The sequence below is a fragment of the Aquila chrysaetos genome, chromosome 7 (assembly GCF_900496995.4).
Source record: "Aquila chrysaetos chrysaetos chromosome 7, bAquChr1.4, whole genome shotgun sequence".
NCBI lineage: Eukaryota > Metazoa > Chordata > Aves > Accipitriformes > Accipitridae > Aquila > Aquila chrysaetos.
Genome location: NC_044010.1, coordinates 47,292,363 through 47,314,013, shown reverse-complemented (window position 1 = coordinate 47,314,013; position 21,651 = coordinate 47,292,363). Strand labels below are relative to the sequence as shown.

At 43.5% G+C, this 21,651-nt stretch overlaps 1 protein-coding gene and 1 non-coding gene across 4 annotated transcripts in view; one reads left to right on the top strand and one right to left on the bottom strand.

The window, feature by feature from the left end:
- TRNAV-UAC lies at positions 1–73 on the bottom strand. The gene has a single exon. It is a non-coding gene; the product is annotated as a tRNA-Val (tRNA).
- A 117-nt stretch (positions 74–190) lies between these two features.
- The window catches only part of PPEF1 (protein phosphatase with EF-hand domain 1), a 43,484-nt gene continuing 22,023 nt past the window's right edge, over positions 191–21,651 (top strand). The window contains exons 1-4 of one of the 3 annotated variants that reach the window (XM_030019861.2): positions 191–399; positions 12,479–12,668; positions 17,320–17,447; positions 18,253–18,304. In XM_030019861.2, the coding sequence (XP_029875721.1) occupies positions 12,605–12,668; positions 17,320–17,447; positions 18,253–18,304 (244 nt within the window). In that variant the 5' untranslated portion in view covers positions 191–399; positions 12,479–12,604. Of the gene's footprint in view, positions 400–5,441; positions 5,823–12,478; positions 12,669–17,319; positions 17,448–18,252; positions 18,305–21,651 lie in introns of those variants that run through there. The other 2 variants (XM_030019862.2, XM_030019863.2) reach the window with 2 other exon arrangements.

The window sequence follows — 21,651 nt, the reverse complement described above, 5'->3', positions numbered from 1 at the left end:
TGGTTCCACTGGGGCTCGAACCCAGGACCTTCTGCGTGTAAAGCAGACGTGATAACCACTACACTATGGAACCGCCACGTAAACCAACGCTGGCGGCACTGCCCTCATCGACGAGACGATGGCGGGACTCCTCCCCGCACGGGCGGGCAGCCGTTGGGCGCGCGGCGAGCCGTTGGGCGGTGGCGGGGGCAGCGTCTGAGGGTGGGCGGGACAGCTCGCCGCAGCCCCCGGGCTTTTTTTTCTTATCCCCCCCCCCCCCCCCCCCAAATTGCTGGTTAGTTACACGTGTAGTCATTTAAAAAATCACCTTAAGGCGCTTCCTGCCCCTCCGATAGCTACAGAGGAGCAGCGAAGCGGGTAAATCACGGTTAATAGCCCTCACGCTGCGGGAAAGCACAGGTAAGGCTTTTGCGCGACTACTGTCGGCATGCGGGCCTGCCGGGCCCAGGTCTGTCCCCCCCAAACGCGGCCCAGAGGGGCAGGTGAAGGGCCGGGAGGGCACGGGCCCCGTCACGGCCTCACGCTGCGTGCAGCGGGCACCGTGAGCGCTCCCGTGCCCTACGTGTACTCGGTACATCTCCGCTTTAGGCCTGTGCGCTCCGAATGTCGCTGCCTCTAGCCCCCCCCTTCGGAACTGGCTGGCAAGCTGCGCCTTGGATTCGCTCGGCTGCTCTGTTCTCCGGGAGAACAGAGGTCCTTGGGCCGGCGCGGTACGTCTCGGTACCCAGTAGATTGACCCGAGCGGGGGAGAGGCAGGCTGAGCTCCCCGAGAGGGGCAGCAGCACCCCCGCCGCGGCGGTGGAGCCTGGCTGCCTGCACGCCCTGCGAATCGGTGCCGGGAAGGCGCCCCGCTGCCGACAGCGGGGCGTTTCAGGGCTCTCTTTCACGGGGGGGGGGGGGGAGGAAGGCGTAGGGGATTTCCTCGGTACAGGAGACGGCGTTTGAGATAGCGTGAGGAGAGGGGGCAGAGCCTGAAGTTTGTCCGTGTCGCCTAGCGGATCCGCGAAAGTCAGGATTTATCCCCTGGGACCCGGCACGGGCCACGCTGATGAGTTCTTAAAATGAGGCGTGCCAGCGAGACCACCTGCTTGCTCAAGTCTACCTGGCGGGCTTCGAGGACTTTCCTCTCAGCCCCGGCCGCGCCTCAGCCCCTCGCCGCGGACGCAAAGCCCGCCTGCGCGGCGGGGCGGGGCCGCCAGCAGGGGGCTCCCCGCGATCGCGGCGCTGCGGGTGATGCTCCGCTGCAACTGGATTTTTTTGGGGCGGGGAAAAAAAAAAAAAAAGTTTTGTTGCGTGTGCGTGCAGCACGAGAAGGCCTAAGTGTTCGCAGGTGTGTCTGTGCTAAAGGCAAGCTGACCGAGCTGCTCGTGTCGCCTGCTCACCCCCTACTCCCATCCAGCAACAGCCGAGATTACTTAGGCTGTGGATTCGTGATGTATCCACTGCAGAAGATGGCTCTTTGTGAGGGTGCGGAGCAGCGCAGCTGTTTCCGTGCAGTTCTGTGCCCGTCCGCATCAGGCATTCATTCATTCAGGGACTTTTTTTGTCATCTGTTACACCGCACAATAATTGCCTCGTTTCATCTATTATGTTTTACCTGGGGTTCTGCACTATTTGCATTACCTCAGTCCTCACCGTACTAAATCCTCGTATCCCAAAGGGAGTGGCTTGTAGAAGTACAAATTAAGGCACCTATACAGTGTTTACAGGACTGTGGTTAAAAGTTACGAGCAGAAACTATTACTTGGAATATAAAATACAAGTTTGTTAATTTTCAGAAGTATGTGGTGCCTGTAAGCAAACCAGTTTATTGTTTGTAGCTAAGTTTCGTAGTTGCCTTGAGTCTTGAAATTAATAATATTTTGCTGAAGGAGCAGATGATTTACAAGGTAGAAGATGTCTTTTTGTCATTAGAAGCAATTTCATAAGGATAAGATGAAAATAGAGGTCAAGAAAATTATTTCCATAGACTTTGCTGACCCCTTACCATGTATGTGATGGCTGCGCTTAGTAGGTGGCCAGTCCCAGTCTTTAAAAAAAAAAAAAAAAAAAAAATCCTTTTACATACTGATCATTAGTGTGTGAGTCAAATCTGTGTACGCTCCTGACCTGGATTTAACCCAGAGGTGTCTTTTGGGAAGAGGCAGTCTGGTAGGCTTGAGGCTTCAGGATGTAGGTTTCGCACTGTCTGTGCAGCTTGTGGTTCCCCAGACCAACAAAATGCAGGTAAAGCTGTCATTAGGCAATTCTTATGCCCTTTTCTCTTTCCTAATGTTGCTTTACTAAGATTTAGCAAAACCTGAGTGCTGTAGATAGCTATCTATAGGCTCTAAGTGGAGGCTGAAGCTAACTTGTGAGGGAGGTAGAGTTGTGCAAATTAGGTCATTAGTCATTGCTTCCCAGAATAATACGCATTCAACTGATAATTTGGGAAATTTTCCTTTTTTAAAAAAATTGTTCTCATTTTCACAGAAGGTATCCTGGTGCTTTCATAGTGTTCTGGTCTAGTTTCTTGGCCTTCAGGAGTTTGGAATCCCTACAGCTGCCTTTCTTTCACACTTCTGATTTTGTGTTCTTTTTGCCAAGGATGCTAGTTTTGATGTCTTTTATTCATCATCTCACCCAGAATTGTCAGTGGGGGGGGAGATTTCTTTTCCTGTTCACCCAAATTAACCTATTCCTTCTGATTTGTAAGAGCAGATTTCTGTCATCTCACTGACTGAGACAGAGTTTAAAATTGTTCTGGATGTTTATTTCTCTCCATTTCTTCTGTTCTTTCTGTTTGTGACTGGACATCCAGGTCTCTCAGGCAGGGACTCATCTCCTGGCTAGTACTTTAAAGTACTTTGTTGGGTCACATAAAAATACTTATTTGAACTTGGTAGGGTAAGAGGAGGGGAACCACGGTCAGGGGTCAGAAGAAGCACATTCACTTCGAGTATGATTATCTTCAGTCTTTCTGAAAAATATCAGTTACATCACTTTGTAGTGGGTGCTTCTGAGAAATAGGCCTGAAGCAGAATTTGAATTATGTATGTGGAATGCCTGCAGGGAGGCTTGCTCAGGAGGTTAATGTTTCCAAAGTATTTGGAAAACAGAATATGTGCTATTACATCGAGAAAGGCTGCTTGTAAAGGGATGTTCCGATTGCTGTGCTAGCAACATAACTGTGTTTTTTCTTGTCATGCTAGACTGCTCAACAACATATTGTCAAAATTTTTTGGCCTACTTTCTGTTGCAGCTGTTGATGCTGAAACCCTTTTCAGCATCTTAAGTGTGCATGTGATACATGATTGCTAACAAAAATGCGGTAGTATGTGTGACCTTGGTGGGACTGGTGTGTTCTCTTTCCTCTTTGTAGAAAGGAGAATGGTCTTGTTTGGTACAGCCTATGTCCTTGGACTTGAACAAGAAAGGTTAATTTGGGAAGCACATTTGTGTTTCCTCAAGTTGCATGTTACTGTGATCCTACTAGGTAACTGGAGAGGTGGCTCAGTCCAGCGAGACTGACTCTTTATCAGGCCGCTTGGTCACATCAGACCACTGAGACGGAGGACAAATACCTTCCATGAATAACAAAAGAAAACATGCAGTGGAGGCTTTATGTCCTACAGAACCTAAGAGCTAAGGGCTTGATCCCTCTCCCATTGATCTTGGATGAAACATTTCTGATGGATTTGTTGGCTGTTGGAACAAACCTTATAGCCTCTTATTATGCAGAGATCTTGGTAAATGCCAATCTAGGTGAATTTATCAGGTACAGTAAATGTTTTATAAATAATGTGTATCCCCAGAGTGCAGTGGAAAGAGGTTATGTATTTTTGCTTGCATGCATTTTGGCAGAACAGCGTGATCATACATAAATGATTAGCTACTGTAACTCCGATCAGGGAAAGTGCATCCTGCCAGAAAAACAAACATAAAAACTCTTTTGGGTCATGCAGAATTATTGTGCCTGGTGTGTATTCCATTTACTGTCTCATCTCGCAGGAGAGGAGCAGCTTTGAAAGTGGAAGCTTGTGTCTGGGACTCCAGAACCTCAAAGGACTAGCTCAGTTAATCAAACCAGTGCATTTACACAGTACCTTCTGCTTTGCTGGTTTGGCACTTTAAATATCTTTTGCACATTAATAAATGTATCCGTTCTGTCACAGTAAGGGCAGTTGTCTATCTGTCCCAAAAGATGATTTGATCACTCTGTCCTTCATGGTGGTGGTTGATGCCTTTAGAACTGTCACCAGACTGATGGCAAAAATTTCCTGAAAATACCACGTTACAGTATTTTAGACCTTCAGGGCAGGGGCGGGAGGGTGAAAGATCTTGTTTTGTTTGTTTCTGTTCTCAGAAATCTTTTGCTCCCTATCACACAGAGAGGCTGCAGAGCAAGGGGCACGGTGATCCCCATCTTGTGCCCGTCCATGTGGAGCTTTCTCCCACCGCAGCATGATTTATAGCCTGTGGTCCTCTTTGGACCCACATGCCCCCATGCTGACCCCACAGAAGGGGCTGCTGTGCTCTGTTCCATCGCTTTGCACAGCAGCAAGCAGCCCCTCCCCAACTTTTGGAGAGGGGTGGAAGGACAGACTGAGGGAAAAGGTGGTGTGATGAGGATGAGTGATGCTGAGGACTGGGCCCAAGACTGTACTGGTGATATTACAAACTGTACTTCTACTGATGCCTCATATTTTTGAGTGGTTTGGGGGTGTACATGTTCAAAGTCATGGTGTCCCCATGCTATTGATTCACTGCCAGAAGGGGCAGATTCTTCAGGGGCTGTTGTGCTGGCAGTGGGCACTACAAATCGCCTTGGGCATGACGGCTCTGCCCTTCCCCGGGCACCTGTGCAGTGACTGAGAGTCCGGGGTCAGCATGGCGATGAGTTAGGCCAGAGCTGCAGGTCCTGCTGCGGGGGGTCAGGGTTTGATTTCAAAGCATACAGCACCATGGCTTCCTGACTGCACAGGGGAGCAACGCTGCAGCATTCTCGGCTTGTCGGATCCCCTTCCAGTGGTCGAACGAGGAGCAGATGAGCCAAAACATGAACTGAGTCCACTGAATTCCAGTCATATGTTTATGGGGAGAACATGTGCATGCACATGAAGAAATGAAGTGTACAGGCATTGGTGCAGTGCTGCTGAGCGCAAGATTTGAGTGCTTCATACTTGTCCCATTATCTGGGTATGAATGAGTATTTTGGAGAGCACCTATATCACTAGCATTGTATCTGCATGCCTCATAGATTCAGTATTTCTTTACTTAAGGGCTTTCATAGCCATGCAAGTCACATCAGATAACAAAATACCTGGACAGCTCTTCTGTTTTTTTCCGATGTGCTAGATCTGCTAAAATGCAAATCATTGCCTCAATGCAGCAGAAAGGCCATTCCTCTTGAAAGAGATCATGTGACTTCAGATGCGAAGCAGATAACTTCAGCCCATCCCTTTCTCTGCCTGAGATTCAGGAGGCATGGTCACAAAACAGCTCTTCAACAGCGTGTGTACAGCGCAGCTGGAGGGCTGCAGCCATGAGCTCTCATATCAGGCTGGACGATGAAAACAGCGTTTTCCCCTGACTGTTTCTGAAGAGCAGCGCTCAAGAAATTCCCTCTTGGGAAGCTGTATAAATAGGTGGAGAGCAAGTGCATTACAGCTCCTGAGCTCCAGAGCCCCAGAGAGAATTGGAGCACCTGTTCTGCAGAGCTGCACCCCTCATTGTGCAGTTCTGCTTCCAAAACGGGGCTGCTTTCTCTTAAAAAAAGAATCTTCTAAAGGTACTCTTGTGGAAAAAAATCTCGGTATTGCTGAAGCAGAAAGAAAAAACAGGTAATATCTTTGGGTGGGGCATATATACATACATATATATATATATTTAGCTTGCTTTTAAAGAGCAAATTTACTTCATCTTAAGCCTGTGTAGGGAACGACAGATGTACATGGGGCTGTTCATGATTTTACCCTGAGAAAAATCAGTGTGCTTCAAGCTATAAAGTTTGACCTGGACTGGATCAGTTATCCAGAACTTCTGAGTACAGATGAGATCGAATATCTTTGAGACTACTGGATTTCATGTACTATTTGTTTTAGGAAAAAGTATTTAATTTTGAACTTTGTTCTGATGCTTAACTTAAACATTATTAAAACCAATATGAATTTCAGCTGAAGCATGAATTTAATTTTTAAACAGGCTCAGATTTCAACACATATTTACTCTATTCTGGAGCTTTGCTTTTTCACCACTTTCCCCTTCAAGTAAGGAGAATTAAATGGGATGTCATTAAGACTCTGCTCATTAACTGTAGGATGGTGTATGATTCAGATTTTCCTTTTCCTCCAGGATAATAAGCTACAACTGTTGTTGACTTTTATGCTCTGGTTGGGTCCAGTTTACTAGAGCTAACTTTTCTTTAGGATTTTTAGTTTTCTGCTTGCTTCCTGAAAGAATCTCCCCCTAGAGGCGTTTAACATTTCTGGAAAGTGATATGATGTCTTTGCTTACACTTCAAGGTGATCTGCACCCCATTTGTGTGCTTGTGTTTGCTATTCCACCTCTTTTTTAAAAACATTCTCCCCAAAGTCTTGCTGCACAAAAAATGAGCCTGCTTGCTTTATTTGTTTATTTTATGCACAAAAAAGTGCAAATTTTTGTGTGAATGTATCCATTATTGATTGTAAATAACACAAACTGGCTTTCTCCTATAATTTTTCTACAGATCCTCTTTGGATTTGCATGCAGTTCCTGAACTTGATGATTGCTTGAACAATCCCTGCATGTTTGCACCTTTGCAGCTCTTGCTTGCATTTCTTTTTGCAGTGCATTTTTGTGCTCAGGAATATGAGTCCACCTTAATGAGCTGGTCTGTCTTCATCCTATTCTCTTTCAGGCTTTGCTGGCTTTCCAGTATCTTACTACATCCATTCCATATTGATTCCCGGCCCAAACACTGAGATCTATCAACATAGCCATTGTTAGAAATTATTCCATCAGTTCTATATTGAGCTTAGCCTTGCTTCTCTGAGCAGGCTGAAGAAATTATCTGCAAAGAAAAAGGCTTTGTCATTTCTTTCTTTCACATATATAATCACTGAAAGTCACTTAACAGAAATGTCAGTTTGTCCCATGGATGTAAAATAAGTGACCTAAACACATACTGCTTTGCCTATGTTTGATGTTCTCATATCAGCCCCTTGGCAGACCAAATTCAGCATTGATGTCAAAATTACAGCTCTTTTGTGCCATAGCCAGGTTCTCTTTCACTCTGTTAGTTGACTGTGGCTGCTTCATCCCACTTCATGCAGGGTGGATCTCTTAGCTAATGAAATCTTTAACTCATCTCTAGATTCCCATCCTTGATGATCCCAACTCTGGCAACAAGACAGGTTTGAAGAGTTGTCCCTCTGCAGGTACTAACCTGGGTGTTGTGATTTAATGTCTGGGTTCTCTTCTCTAGGATATTTTGCTCTTTCCTGCTTCATTCCCTCAGCAATGCACAGAAGCAAATCCATCTTAAACCCATGTTATAGCATCTGTTTCTCAGTTCTCTGCCGTCCTCATTTCCAAAGGAAAACAACTCTTAAAAAAAAGTCTGAGTCACACAAAAAAAAAAATTGATAGCAAGAAGACGTCAAAGGAAAGCCCCTGTCATTGGAAGCATCTACCCATCCATCCATCTGATCTTTATGGAGAAAACTGTCCCCATCTCGTCACCTCTCCAACCACACGTACCTTCTAAGACATGTTATGGGAGGAGATCATGGACTGCCTGGACTTGTGCAAAGCATTTGACACTGCCCTGCACAACATCCTTGTCTCCAAATTGGAGAGACATGGATTTGATGGATGGTCTACTTGGTGGGTAAGGAATTGGCTGGATGGTCACACTCAAAGAGCTGTGCTCAACAGCTCGATGTCCAAGTGGAGATCAGTGACGAGTGGTGTTCCTCAGGGGTTGGTGCTGGGACGAGTGCTGTTTAACATCTTTGTTGGTGACATGGACAGTGGGATTGAGCACACCCTCAGCAAGTTTGCTGACGACACCAAGCTGTGTGGTGTGGTCAACATGCTGGAGGGAGGGGATGCCATCCAGAGGGATCTTGACAGGCTAGAGAGGTGGGCCCGTGTGAACCTCACGAAGTTCAACAAGGCCAAGTGCAAGGTCCTGCACATGGGTCGGGGCAATCCCAAGCACAGATACAGGCTGGGCGGAGAACGGATTGAGAGCAGCCCTGCGGAGAAGGACTTGGGGATGTTGGTTGACGAGAAGCTCAACATGACCCGGCAATGTGCATTTGCAGCCCAGAAAGCCAACATATCCTGGGCTGCATCAAAAGAAGTGTGGCCAGCAGGTCGAGGGAGGGGATTCTCCCCCTCTACTCTGCTCTCATGAGACCCCACCTGCAGTACTGCGTTCAGCTCTGGGGCCCCCAACATAAGAAGGACATGGACCTGTTGGAGCAAGTCCAGAGGAGGGCTGTGAAGATGATCAGAGGGCTGGAGCACCTCTCCTGCAAAGACAGGCTGAGAGAGTTGGGGTTGTTCAGCCTGGAGAAGAGAAGGCTCCGGGGAGACCTTGTAGCAGCCTTCCAGTACCTAAAGGGGGCCTATGGGAAAGCTGGAGAGGGACTTTTTACAAGGGAATGTAGTGATAGGACAAGGGGTAATGGCTTTAACCTGAAAAAGGGTAGATTTGGATTAGACATAGGGTCTGTGAGGGTGGTGAGGCACTGGAACAGGTTGCCCAGAGAGGCTGTGGATGCCCCATCCCTGGAAGTGTTCCAGGCCAGGTTGGATGGGGCTTTGAGCAGCCTGGCCTAGTGGAAGGTGTCCCTGCCCATGGCAGGGGTGTTGGAACTACATGATCTTTAAGCTCCCTTCCAACCCAAACCGTTCTATGATTCTACCATAACTACCTGTTTACAAATATGGTTGAGAAAGGCGTGAGTAGGGAAAGGAGGCACGTTGCTGGAGATAGCCATTGAAACAACTTGTAGGGGAAGTAGCGTAGTTGTGGAAATCCCATCCCGACGAAAATAAAGGGAGGAGCCTTTCATTCTTTGTTTATCAAAGGTAGGAAACAAATGGAATGAAGCAAGAATAAGAAGTTAAAGCCTAGTGGCTCTTATTCGTATGGCTTCCATATCCTCAGGCTTTACCTAGCTTACACTTGTCTGCCAGTAGCACAGCTCTTCTAATTTTAAAAGAGAAGGTATGCTTGAAAGGATGGCTCTCTGCCCAAAGGACCTGCAGCCTGATTTCATTAAAAGTCAGCTATAAATCTTTACAAGATTTCCATTATTCTTGAGGCAGCCTAGTCTTTATGTGACTGACAAAGTGGAGGCATGACTGATTTTGGGCAGCACCTATTACACCTGGATCAAATGGTGCTGATTCATTATCCCTGTAAATCAGGCTCTTGACAGCTCGGGTACTGAACCCCAAATTTCTAGCACTTGCCACAGTGTAACCTTCAGTGACTCCTATCTGGAAAAAGAGCAGCGTGTGCCACTCTGGCTTAGCTTGGTGCATGTCTGTTGGCATCATTGGAATGACGTATTATTTTGCTTCAGTGGATGGGCTGTGTATTTGGTGCCTGTCCATCACAAAATTGCCTTTTTGCTGAACGGAGAGAAATGTAGCAATTTCTTGGAGTTATATCTAAAAATGGGACAGATCACCAGCTTGTAGAAATTTAATTACAGCCTGCTTTTTAGTGAACATGACAGATTCTCTCTTAAGGGTAAATCAGTGGTATAGTATCCAGAATGCTAACACAGCATTATGTCCCAAATTCTCATCCAGCTACCTTGTATCTCTGAAGCCTTTTTCAATACCTTGGTAAAAGCCCAGCTTTCCATTTCATCAGCCCACATTTGGGGGAATTTTGTGATGGCAAATGCTTCTTCACCAGACGTTGCTACACTGCATAGTGAATAGCTCACAGAAATGACTCTAATGTTTTAAATGCGTGGTTTCCAACTTTCTTCCCCATGGAAGGCCTTAATGGCCTTTGCCTGGTATTTTTCTACACCTTTTCCCAGGAAGGCATGGTTTGGCATGGAGCAGGAGTTGGCTTGAACCAACATACCTGGGGGGTGGGAGGGGAGGGATTTCTCCCTTTGGAGCGGATCAGTTAGGAGCAATGAAGAGCCCTGGCCTGGGGAAGTCACTGGCTCTTTCCGTAGTGGCTTGTTCCCCTTGGTCATGATTCTTTAGTCAGACAAGAAGAGCAGAAAGTGAATTTGTTGGGCCTGCGTGGAGACCCTGCTTGCTGGAGTCTTCAATAGTTGTGGCTGGTCTGGAGTCTGGACATGCAGGTTGGTGGCCAGGATGGCTCTGTAGCCACCTGAGAAGCCATCAGGAAATGGGGTAGTAGTTTGAATGTTTGCTACATCCATGTTAGGATGCAGATATTTGGGGCTGAAGGTGATGATTATTCCCCCAGACTAGCTCTTTGATGGCCAGATTTGGCCTTTTAAAGAGGTTTAATGATAGAATATATCTGTGCAAGTTTTCCTCCAAACTTAGAGTGTATGTTTCAGGCTTCATTTACTGCTATCACCACAAAATTTCTGTCTCTCTGTATCTTTTGTATTTCTTTGCTCAAGCTGATGCTAGAAGTCCATGAATTTAGAGTTGGGTGGGGGGAAGAGTGGGGATGACTGGGAGAAAAGCTTAAATCATTGCAAGTAGGGTGTGATAGTGATTCAGATCCCCGTTTCTTGGGTCAGCCCATTGTTTGCCTATGGCTTGGGTGGAGTCCTGAGAGGTGTGATGGTTCTGTTTGGGGCTCCAGTTGCCCAGTTGCTGGGCTCACACTGACCTGCCCTTTAAAGAAGATAGTCTCACTGCAATAGGACTTAGATTGTAAGCTCTATTTTGCTCTTGGTCCCAGTCTTCAGATCACAATTCACGTCATGGCTGGCTGGTTTGAGATGGGCTAATGAAGGCTTGAGATTCTCCTAAGAGGGCAAATGAGGAGATGGTATTCAGGAGAAAACTGTTTGGAGAGAAGACAAATTTGAGCTATTAGCAATATCAGTGCTGTATTTGATGCTGTCAAAGCCATTGATTGGCTCAAAATTAATGTAACAGCACTTTTTTGGATTTCATGATAGCTCCTTCAGAGGGAAGAAAAGCAGTCCATTGTGGGGAAAAAACACTAAAATCCTTCTTTCCTGAAATAAATACTGACTCAGAAGGTGGCAGACCCAGCTCAAATGTAGGATACCCTTGTGTTGTGGGACCCTGAAAAATAGCCCCACAACTATAAAGAGTTGTGCGATATTAACATAACATAACCTGATATAATAAGTATATAAAACTTGTAAATAATCCCACAACAATAAATGTATTCTAACTATTGACATTGAAAATAGGCTAGTTATGCATTTATGTTTTCCTCTCTCTTACCCTCCTGTTACTTTTACTTCTGCTAGTAAAGGCTAGAGGAAAAGAATAGTATTTAAGCATTCATTTTATGCTGATTAATTTCTTCTTTGTTTTAAAAGTCAAGTTAAAAGGAGTATCAATGAAACAAAACAACAAATGCAATAATTTAGATGTCAGACATGCTGGAGAGAAACATGTATCCCTGGAGTCAGAGAGAGGGGTCAGTGTGATCGTATAAGAAACATCAGCTAAAACAAAGTTCAGTCTCTCTAACAGCATCAGTCACTTTCTTGTTACTTAGAAATGAATCCATTTTGTATCTCAGGGGAAATGTATTCGTTTGAACTTGTTGATTAGAAAGTATTGCATTAGTGAATGATACCATTTAGTGAAGAGCTGAGCAAGTGCCAGGAGAAAAACCCAAAAGGCCACACCGCAAAATGTACTTTGTTAATTTATTTAATGAAACCAAATCTTTTATTTAGAATGTTTCAGTAGAAATGCAACAGAAAATTGGATGTTTTATTTAAATGAAATCTGATAATTAAGCAATTTGCTATTGCACTGTCTCTCCTTGTAAATTTGATGGTGGTGACACTGAGGGATGAAGTGATAAATGGGGTGGTAGGGCACATTTTCAAATCAATAGGGTGTTAGGAGGGCTGAGGTTTGAGGTTTTTTTAGCAGTAGTATCAGATGTAATTTAAAGTCCTTAAAATTCTGCAGTTCTGATTTTCAAATCACAAGAATGAAGAGTAACATGCCTCTGTAGTCCCTTGTCTCTAGTAGTAAGGCTTTAAATAGCTGTGCTGCAGATTAAGAAATCACTGGTGCCCATTAACTCTCAGCTAACATGTAAGGAGTAAACTATTAATTACTGAGTTCATCTGTCTTGAATGCAAGCTGATAGTAATCAGATGTGAAAAAGAAGCCTACTATGGTTCATCAGGTCCAGTTTGTGTAGGACATGCTGTACAGTAATTTGTTATGAGCTGTAGGTACTTTTAGATTCTGTGTTGTCAAACACTTTTTTTTTTTTCCCCACCACCCCCCCCCCCCACCCCTCTCTCCCTCCCAATCCTCTTCCTGGTAGGAGTTCTAGGAAGAGCCCAGGAGCCCAGAGGGGTATAATCCTCATCACTGAAGGAACAACACAGGAAATGTGTGTAACGCTAACAGCTGAGAAAAACATGCTTCATATCAGCAGCAATTAAAACTGATGAGCAGCAGCATTGGAACCATGGGGTGTAGCAGTTCTGTAGCTGACAGAAGGTCAGAGAGAGGTGAGTGCTGCCTTTGTCTACAGGGTTATTGGTTGTTCTCTCTGTAATACTAGAAGAGGATTGCAAGGTTACATTTCCCCCCAGTCCTGTTGTCAAAATAGTTGTTCACAGAAAATTATTTTCTAATTATCTTCTATTTAAAAGAGAGCATAGCTTTTAGATGTTGGCTGAGGTCAGCAGGCAACCGTAGACCACCTCTAACATCTACAGTTTGGGTTGGAAGAGATCCACAGCATCTGGGACAGAAGCTAAATTTCACATGTGTCTGTGCTTGCTCTGTCACTGGCAAAGCTTATGGGGTAAGGTATTGAGGGGGACCTTTTATGGCCTTTCACAACACAGGATTCCTGGGCAAACTGCCCCAACTTCCCTGCTGCTGGGTGACCCCGATTATGAAACAAGTGTAATAAAGCAGAGCTATTACAATGACTCTCAGAATCAATTTTGTGCCATACCAAGTGCCTGGCTGGAAATTCTCCCTGACAGTCACAGAGGCTGTCAGTTGAAAGTCTCCACAGTCCCTAGTTAAATGTTCAATTAAAAAACTTAATGCATCATCTGCCTGCTTTTAATTGTACCACACCCTGGTATGAACACACCAGGCTTTGCACAGGCAGGTGGGTTCCACGATTGCCTCAGACCTTTGTTCAGACGCTTTGTGTTCTCTTTCAAGGTTTGTCATTAAAGCACAATTTACAGGTTTGCCAAGAGCCATGTTACGTGACACTGTGTGTAGTCTTAGGAGATTATTATGCTGAACAGCCATGGTTGAAAAGGAATGCTCTTTTTGGCTACCAAGCCAGGACACAAGTCACAGGAAACTGGTGACTAAGAAGCAGGAGCACTTAGTCATGGCTACAGGGATCCAAGGTGACTAGTTTAAGGGTAGCCCTCAGCTTTATGTACACTACTTGGCTGTCACAGCAGCATCAGTGCTGTATCACAGCAGTGGAAGTAGAATGGAAACACCTGGAGTCCCAGACCTACCTGTAACTGGGAAGTGGTCCTTCCTCTTTGGGTTTGCATGCTATGCATATATGTGCCTTGCAAGGCCTCAGAGATGAATTAGTTGGGATTATTTCTGAGGGTGCAAAAGCTTGGAGTGAGCACGAGGAGCTGTACTCTTTCTTGGTCTACAACCATCAATACACATTGGTGTGGAGCCTGGCTTTGCTACCCCAAAGCTGGCTTATGATTTTGTGTTTGTTTGACAATATTTTGTCCTCTCCAGTTGCTGGGTGGTATTCTTTTTGCACCTCGGCAGTAGCCAAATGATGCTGAACCGTTATTCTATCCACAGCCTGAGGCAGTACAACCCTCTAATGCATTAATAACATGAATTTAACAGGTACTTGCTGGTGTAGAGACCTTCTGCAACTGATAACGATATCTTTTACAGATGCAGTTTAGCCTAGTGTGAAAATAATGTTCTGATTCAGTCCTGAAAATAACAGCACTGTAATAAGTACAATTAAAAAAAAAAAAATACAGGAAATATTATGTTAGATTTGCAACATTAACCACAGTGGTTGATATATATCTGTCTTACGTGATACCAGTGGAACTGTGCCATGTTAAGTGCTCAGGACCATTAAGCAACCCAGGGGGGCTTTAATGGGAAGTTTAATGGTTCTGATGCTGGAAATCAGTTTCTGTGCTGGTGGCTGTGCTTTGCCCCTTAGGTACTCTTCTAAACAGAAAAGCTGATGACAGCCTTGCTGTGATGTGTCAGGCTTTCAGGTCTGTGGTGGTGGGGAATTCCAGAAAGGCCAGAAAATAAGAGAGGTCTCAGAGCTTATGTAAGGTACGAAGGATGCTCTTAGTTATATGAGGATTACATTTCCTTCAGGCAGGAAGGTTTTTCTAGGATGGATGTGATATCTGTAGGATGGGAGTCTTAACTGATTTTTTGGCCTTGTCTGGACTAGAAAACTTTACCACTTTAATTATACTGTATACTTATTAATGATAAAATAAGCTAATAACATGCTATTATGGCACCTGTAAGCATTTTTATAAAAAAGCTTCCTTAATGTTATACATTTATTAATAGAATCACTTTTCCATGGAGTTTTTTCTTTACCTGCATAACTGTCAGTTTAAGAAAAAAAATCATTCTTGGGGTGCCACTCATCCTAGTCTCAAAATTCCTGGTATTTGTGATCAGCTAAAATAATTGACTAGTATAAACTGTTGTCCCTCTAATACAGAGCTTCTCTTTGCTGTTTTGCAGGGAGAAAAAGTATTAGTATGAATTGTTAGTTATTTCTTGTTTTGTTTTGTTTTTCAGTATCAACTGTTCGTTTTGGCAACTGTAGTAAAATAGAAGTGTATTGGTGTTAAGACATTAGTGTTGGTTTTAGTTTCCTCTCTTTTTCATGAATTTGCAGTGCTGTGCAGTGGTGATTGTGTCAGACTCTGGAATTCAGAAGAGTGTCTCAGTTTTGTTTCTGTGCTTCTTCTGGTCATCTGTTCATCTGCTCAAAAATCAGCTCTAGTTCTTGAGAGTGTCAGGAGCTAAGATCAGTGTATTCCTTTTGTCCTTGTACCTTCGATAGAGTTGCCCTGCAGCTGCTTTGGCTTGTTCCCCAAGATCAGAAGCATAAAGACTTTTTTCTGTGTCCTATGCTGAGCTATTAAGTTAAGTTCCTTAGGAAACTCCTTGAAGTGAGGTGTTAGCTGCAGGGCTGGAGGCAAAAGCTTGACATTTGTGGCCCTGTCTACTTATTTACTGGTATCCTTTTGAGAGTACAGGGAAAAAGAGGTAAGGAACCAGTCAAGAAAGAATTATGTTCAGCTTTAAGTGAGTAAATGTGACATCTCTTGAGAGTAGCCTCCTACCTTACTCTATTTTTTTTTTTGTTGCCAGGCAAGAATATGGTGGTGGCGATGTCATTGCATTGAGACAGGTGTAGGATCCAATACCCCTGTGCTCTTCCTCTTGCTGTTATGCAGTGATGCATGTAATGCCTCTTGACTGTCCCTGTTAGTGCTCTGTAGGGCTAAGCATGTTAATACAGAGTCCCCTTCTGACCGTAATTTAAGCAAATGACTGGATTTGAGTTTGCCATTATTTCAGCTGCTCAATCTTCAAGGCAGTAGCTGTATTTTGTTCTGATATTGTATAGTAAATGGTGTCCTCCTCTGGATCATAAATCCATACTTACATATGCCCTAAGTATCTGAAATGTGCATTTATTCCTCTCTAGCTGGTCTTAAAAAAAAAAAAACCAGTTAACAAGTGACTGAGGAATGCTTTTCTCAAAGTTAGTTGATCTTTCTGGATAAGCACCCTTAAAGCACTAGAGAGTCACAGCTCTGTGAAACAGCAGAAGTTACTGCTGAGCTCATTTGTTCCTTCTCTCCCAAGCTCATGCTTATTTCAGGCCAAGCACAGCCCCTCCAGCCTTCTGCTTTCACTCCTCCCTCCAGGTCTGTTGGAGCTGCAGTGATCATCCGTAATGTGGAGGGCATGCCTGCCTTTTATCTTTCACCTTTCCTCTCGTCTTCCTGCTCACAGTGCTACCGCCACCCACATTTCACACCCTGGCTCCTTAGAGCTGCTGCCCTTTGGGTACCAGGAGTAGCAGGGGGGATTGTCAACATGGTGGGGAGGGATCAAGTGAGCATCAGCTCCTGGAGCTCCTGTCCTCCTGGCACAGCTTTGGCTGGTGGCCCCTGTTCATGCAGCACTAACTGCTTGACATAGGTGTGAGGAGCTATCCCCACAGGACAGTGCCCACCCTGGGACCTCTTTATGCCATCAGATGTTGTTCTGCTTGACAAACTTTTATCTGAGCAGCTAAGGGAATGTAATCTGTTTGTGGCATGACTCAGGCCTGTAGGCAGCAGGTCCTTCACTCTACGTTGCAGCCTTGGTGATTGTCCCTCAGTGAAGTTTTCAGCAGTTTTCCAAACTGGGACAATAGTACACACAACTTCTTGAAGTACTGAGTGAGATGTGTATTCAGCATATAGTCCAAAATGGTCTTCTGACATGTCCCATTGAATTCTTGGGGTGAGTGTTCCTTTGTTCACTAAGCTAGCCAAAGATATATCTGCATGCCTTTTAGCATGTCTATTTAACCAACATATTCTGCCCTTCAATTCCATGTGTTAACATTTTATCCTAAAGTTTGAATTTTGCTGGCTTGCTGGTACAGCTGTGCAGGCAAAAACTTTCTGTTAAAAGAGGCTGTTACAAACTCTGTCATTACAGGATGCTCATGTTAAAGCTTGCAAAGTCTGAAGCTTTTTACTGCAGCTTGGTAAAGAAATACATTTTGTTGGTAGGCCAAATTGCTCCTCTTTCTTTCCTCACCTTCCCCAAACGCACACACTGCCCATCAGCTGAACATGGCTCACTTCTTACATGGGTACTGTCTTCAGGACAATGAAATGGGGAAGGTTTCTAGCAATATAGGCCTGAGTAAGTCAGCTAGTTTGGGATCTGTCCCTGAAGACAGAGAGAGTAAATGCATCATGTATTCATTATCAGAAAACCCTTTTTCAGAGTTTCATCTTAAATGTCGACTGCGCACAATGGACTGAATTTGTCATCTGTCTGCAAAATTCTGCAAAGGTAGCTTGTGTGTTTTCATTGTAGATTACACTGCATCCATGTGTACTCCATTGCTTTCTGTTTTGACAGTTATTAGAGCTGCTATCCTCATCCAGAACTGGTACCGCTTTACAATGGCCCGGCTAGAGATGAGGCGCCGCTATTCTCTGAGTATCTTTCAGTCAATTGAATATGCAGATGAGCAAGATCAACTACAGGTTTGTAATCTTCAATTTTTCCTGTACAAGCAGTTATATTATCCCCAGAGGACTGAAGTTGCACAAACAAAATGGGTATGTGGTTATTTCTCCCTGCAAAGTTGTCCCCTGTATAATAAAACCACTTTCCTGCCTCACAGATGAACTAATTAAGTTGTGTGTATACATATATATATAAAAAAAAAAAAACCCCTACGTAAGCAGCAGGACACCATTCTGCCTGTACAACCACATCTAGGTTAGAGGTTCCTGTAGAACAGCTCTGTTAGCCAGGGATTGCAGGCCATCCCCCCCATGGGTGATCTTAACCATGTCTGTGAGGCAAGATATGTGCAACAGGGATACCAGTGTCTCAGCATGTCAGCCCAGGCTTCCTGTAGGGTCAAAACAGGGAATTAGGAACTTCTAGGGCTTTGTGTTCATCCTAGCATCAGTGTCTAAAGTCAGTTTGGTGCATTGTAGCAGTATCTTTCTATTGACTACAAAGTCTAGACAAATAGTCTGGGTGATGGGCAAGATGAATTACACCCAAAAATGTCAGCAGCATTGATACAGCCCTGGAACTTTTTATGTATTCATATAGCGTCAATCTGCTAATTCACAGCAAAGAAGGAAAGGAGTAAGCTGTTTTTGTAGTAGGACACAAGTTGTGTCATTATTGCAGGCTGACGCTATGGGAACATACAGTAGTGTCTTAGATCCCCTAAATGGGAAATTGCTAGTAATTAAGGAAAGAGAATGTTAATGCTTGTTGGATCCCCTAAACTGATCTCTGTGTGTGTGTTCTTTTGTTTTTCTTACTCAGCTATCCAACTTCTTTACATTCATGCTGGATCACTGTACTCATCTTGATTCAGGTAAGGATAAAAATCAAAGTAATATGGAGATTTTGTTTGAAAAACCTGATGTGAGGAAAGTGAATTTTCAATGTGATGTTTACAGCATATGGCACGTGCTGGGGCTGAGGTGTGATTTCCCAAATACTGTAATAAGAATTTTATCCTGTGACTGTTGACTGTGCTCAATATCTACCCAGTGAGTGAAGATGTCAAGACCGAACAGATACCTGTTGTTCTTATGAGAATACTCAGAGGTGCTCAGAGTGCTTTGTTACATGTTACTGCCCTTAAGCTGTTCTCACGGTAGTCTTACTGACTCCAATTTTCACAGCTTTCTGTGCATGTTTTCTTAAACTGTGAGATGTGATTATCCAGAAAGACTGTGTCTAGTTGGTTTAGGGCAGGTGTAATCAAAGAGGTTGCCTTCAAAAATGTCGCTCCTCTTCTTTTTTTTTTCTTTTTTTTTTTCCTTTTTTGTTTTGTTTTGATTTGCGTTAGGGGGGGGGGGAGGGGGGCAGGGGGGGGGGGATTGCGATGGGATTTTATTTGTTTTTGTAGGGGAGGGTGCGGTGGGAGGGGTATTTTTTTTTGTAGGGTTGTTTTATTTTTTTTGTTGTTTTAGGGGAGGGGGGAGGGGGAGGGGGGGGTGATGGTGTAGGGGAGGGGGGATGGGAGGGGGGGTTTTATTTTATTTTTTGATGAGTTTTTTATTTCTGTTGTTTTTTTTTCTTTTTTTTTTTATTTTCTTTTTTATTGTTCTGTGTTGTTCTTTTTTTTTTTTTTTTTTTTTTATTTTTTTTTTTTGTTTTTTTTTTTCTTTTTTTTTCTTTTTCTTTTTTCTTTTTTTTCTTTTTTTTTTCTTTTTCTTTTTTTCTTTTTCTTTTTTTCTTTTTCTTTTTTTCTTTTTCTTTTTTTCTTTTTCTTTTTTTCTTTTTCTTTTTTCTTTTTCTTTTTTTCTTTTTCTTTTTTTTCTTTTTTTTTTTTTTTCTTTTTTTATCCCTGAAGCAGTTCTGGAGTACTTTTTAATTTGTTCTAGATTTCACTGCAAAACACGTATCGGTATGTGAATGATTAAAAATGAAATAAATTTAAACTTCTGGAGATAAATCTTTAGAAACCATCTCAATTAAAGCTCAGTTATTCAAAGAATAACCTTTAATTTTTGAAGTATTTTGGGATCCTTGGACAAAACTTACTTTTGAGGTCAAGCTCAACAGAAGGACAGGCTGAAAGTGATTCCTAAGTCCAGAAAACAAATATGATTTCCCTGAACAAATTGAGAATACATCTCATCCCAGCGGAGTTAAAAAGGAGGCTGTCCCCTTCTTATTGAATTACAAAAGAATGACCTTTCTCTTTCATCTGGTCCAGCCACAGGTTATTCCAATTAAAATTTGCACAAGACACTTTGATAGCAGGATAAAACCACCATCAAAACTGTAAGTGGTTCAGTGTTCTAATGACAACCATTAGAAATGGCAATTTTTCTCTCTTAAATACTTTAGAGTGCCTAATGCTCTCTGTGCTCTCCAGAAAAAGAAATTATGTTTGAGCCTTGTTCCAGAGCCAAGGCAGATGATACAATAGTTCTTCCTTTGATTTTTTTTCCATTACCACTGTATTCTGCAAAAACCCCTGCTTTAGTCATTTAACTTCCTGGGAAGGAATTGACAAACATAAAGAAAATCAGACATTGCTCACTTCATTTACTTCTACACCCTGATAGCACACCTCAGTTCAGCTTTTCCACCTGAGTGGGAAAGAAAATAGTAGTGCTATGTCTGAGATTTAGAAAAATAGTGTTAATCTCTATTTTCATTATAATATTAAAAGGGAATTTTACAGCTGCTCAATGTAGATGTGGTTTATCCACCTTTATTAACTGTGTCTATTGGCAGAAGGAATAAAGGTAAGGTGCCTCAGGTGACTTGCTAGGACTCAGGACATGGCTGGTACAGAGCACGCTGCTACATGCATAGGCTGTTTGTGGGCAGGTGGGGATCCAGGCCCCACCTGTGCACAGGGAGGGATGGAGGGTACTGTGGGCTGCCCCTTGTCACTCCTGCACAGGTGACCTGTTTCTTGGTTTTGAAGGTATTGGGAGTTGCAGACGTGGTTAAGGCTGAAACACATGGTAAAGTGTATGGTTTATGGTAAAGCTCCCCTTTGTCTTGCTTAAAACATTCATCTGTTAGGACTGGAGCTGTTAAGCCTTGATAACTGCACCAAAGGCTTTACTTTTGTCTTGGTTTGTTATTTCCCTCTTTCTATCATCCCATGTTACAGATACCAGAACCCAAAACGAAACAGAAGGATTCTGTACGGTACATGTTTAATAGAGAGATGGCTGAGGCTGCCTATGCAAAGGACCTACCTTAGGGTTTTTTTTGAGAAATTACATATCAAATTTGTATTGTGTGGTTTGTGGTTATGTTTGTCCAGCTATTGTCTGTGTGCATTCTTTACTTCAAGCTCTTGATTGCTTGCCTCTCTAAGGGACCTTTGCAGCATCCATGCTAGCCCCACTGATTTAAGCAAAGTCAGTGCTGAATAGAGTGATTCTTAATGAACTGCTTCCAATTCTGCTGAATCACCATCTTAAGATGTGAGCCATGGTGAGTGTAAACATAACAAGCAGAGAGGCTTCAAATTGGCTTTGCTATTCCCAACATTTTCTAAACCCCACGATTCTCTGGCTTAGTGTGTGCTCACTTAAATTAGAGTGATAGCATATGGTTCAAAAGCCCTCTCCAAGAAGATAGAATATAATATTCCTACCACAGAATAGGTTGCCTCTTCTTAGTATGTGATGAGAAAGCTACCTGAAGATTTTGTGATCTGTGTTTTTCCTTACATTATAAGCACTCAGTCTCCACTATTCATCTTGTCACTTTCCTCTTTTTAATCTGCTTTTTCAGAATGTTTTTCAAAGAAAGCAAGCAGCCACCATCTCATTAACACAGTAGTGCTTTTGATGTGATTGTTTATCTGTTGTACCCTGAAGCTTTTTTCATCCTCTCATCCTGCTTAAGATGTTAGTGCAGTTTACGTTGTGATTGGGATATTATATAGCTGTGTGTCTTGTTCTTGTTCTGCTTGTGATTAAAGGCTATTTTCCAAGGGTTTGTGGGAAGTAAGAATTAAAACCTTTTCTACCTTACATTTTTCTCCCTTCCTACCAGAAAAAAATCTGCATACCTACTCAGCCTTTCAGTGGAAAGATTGCTGGTCAGAGAAAGCTGGAAACTGTTTTTCCAGCAAAAGGTGACCCATTTATTCATTCTTTTGTGGGTGCATTGAGGCTGAGAAGGCTGCAGACATATCCTGGGCAAAGTTGTGGGACTGGGAGTCCAAAGCACCCCTGG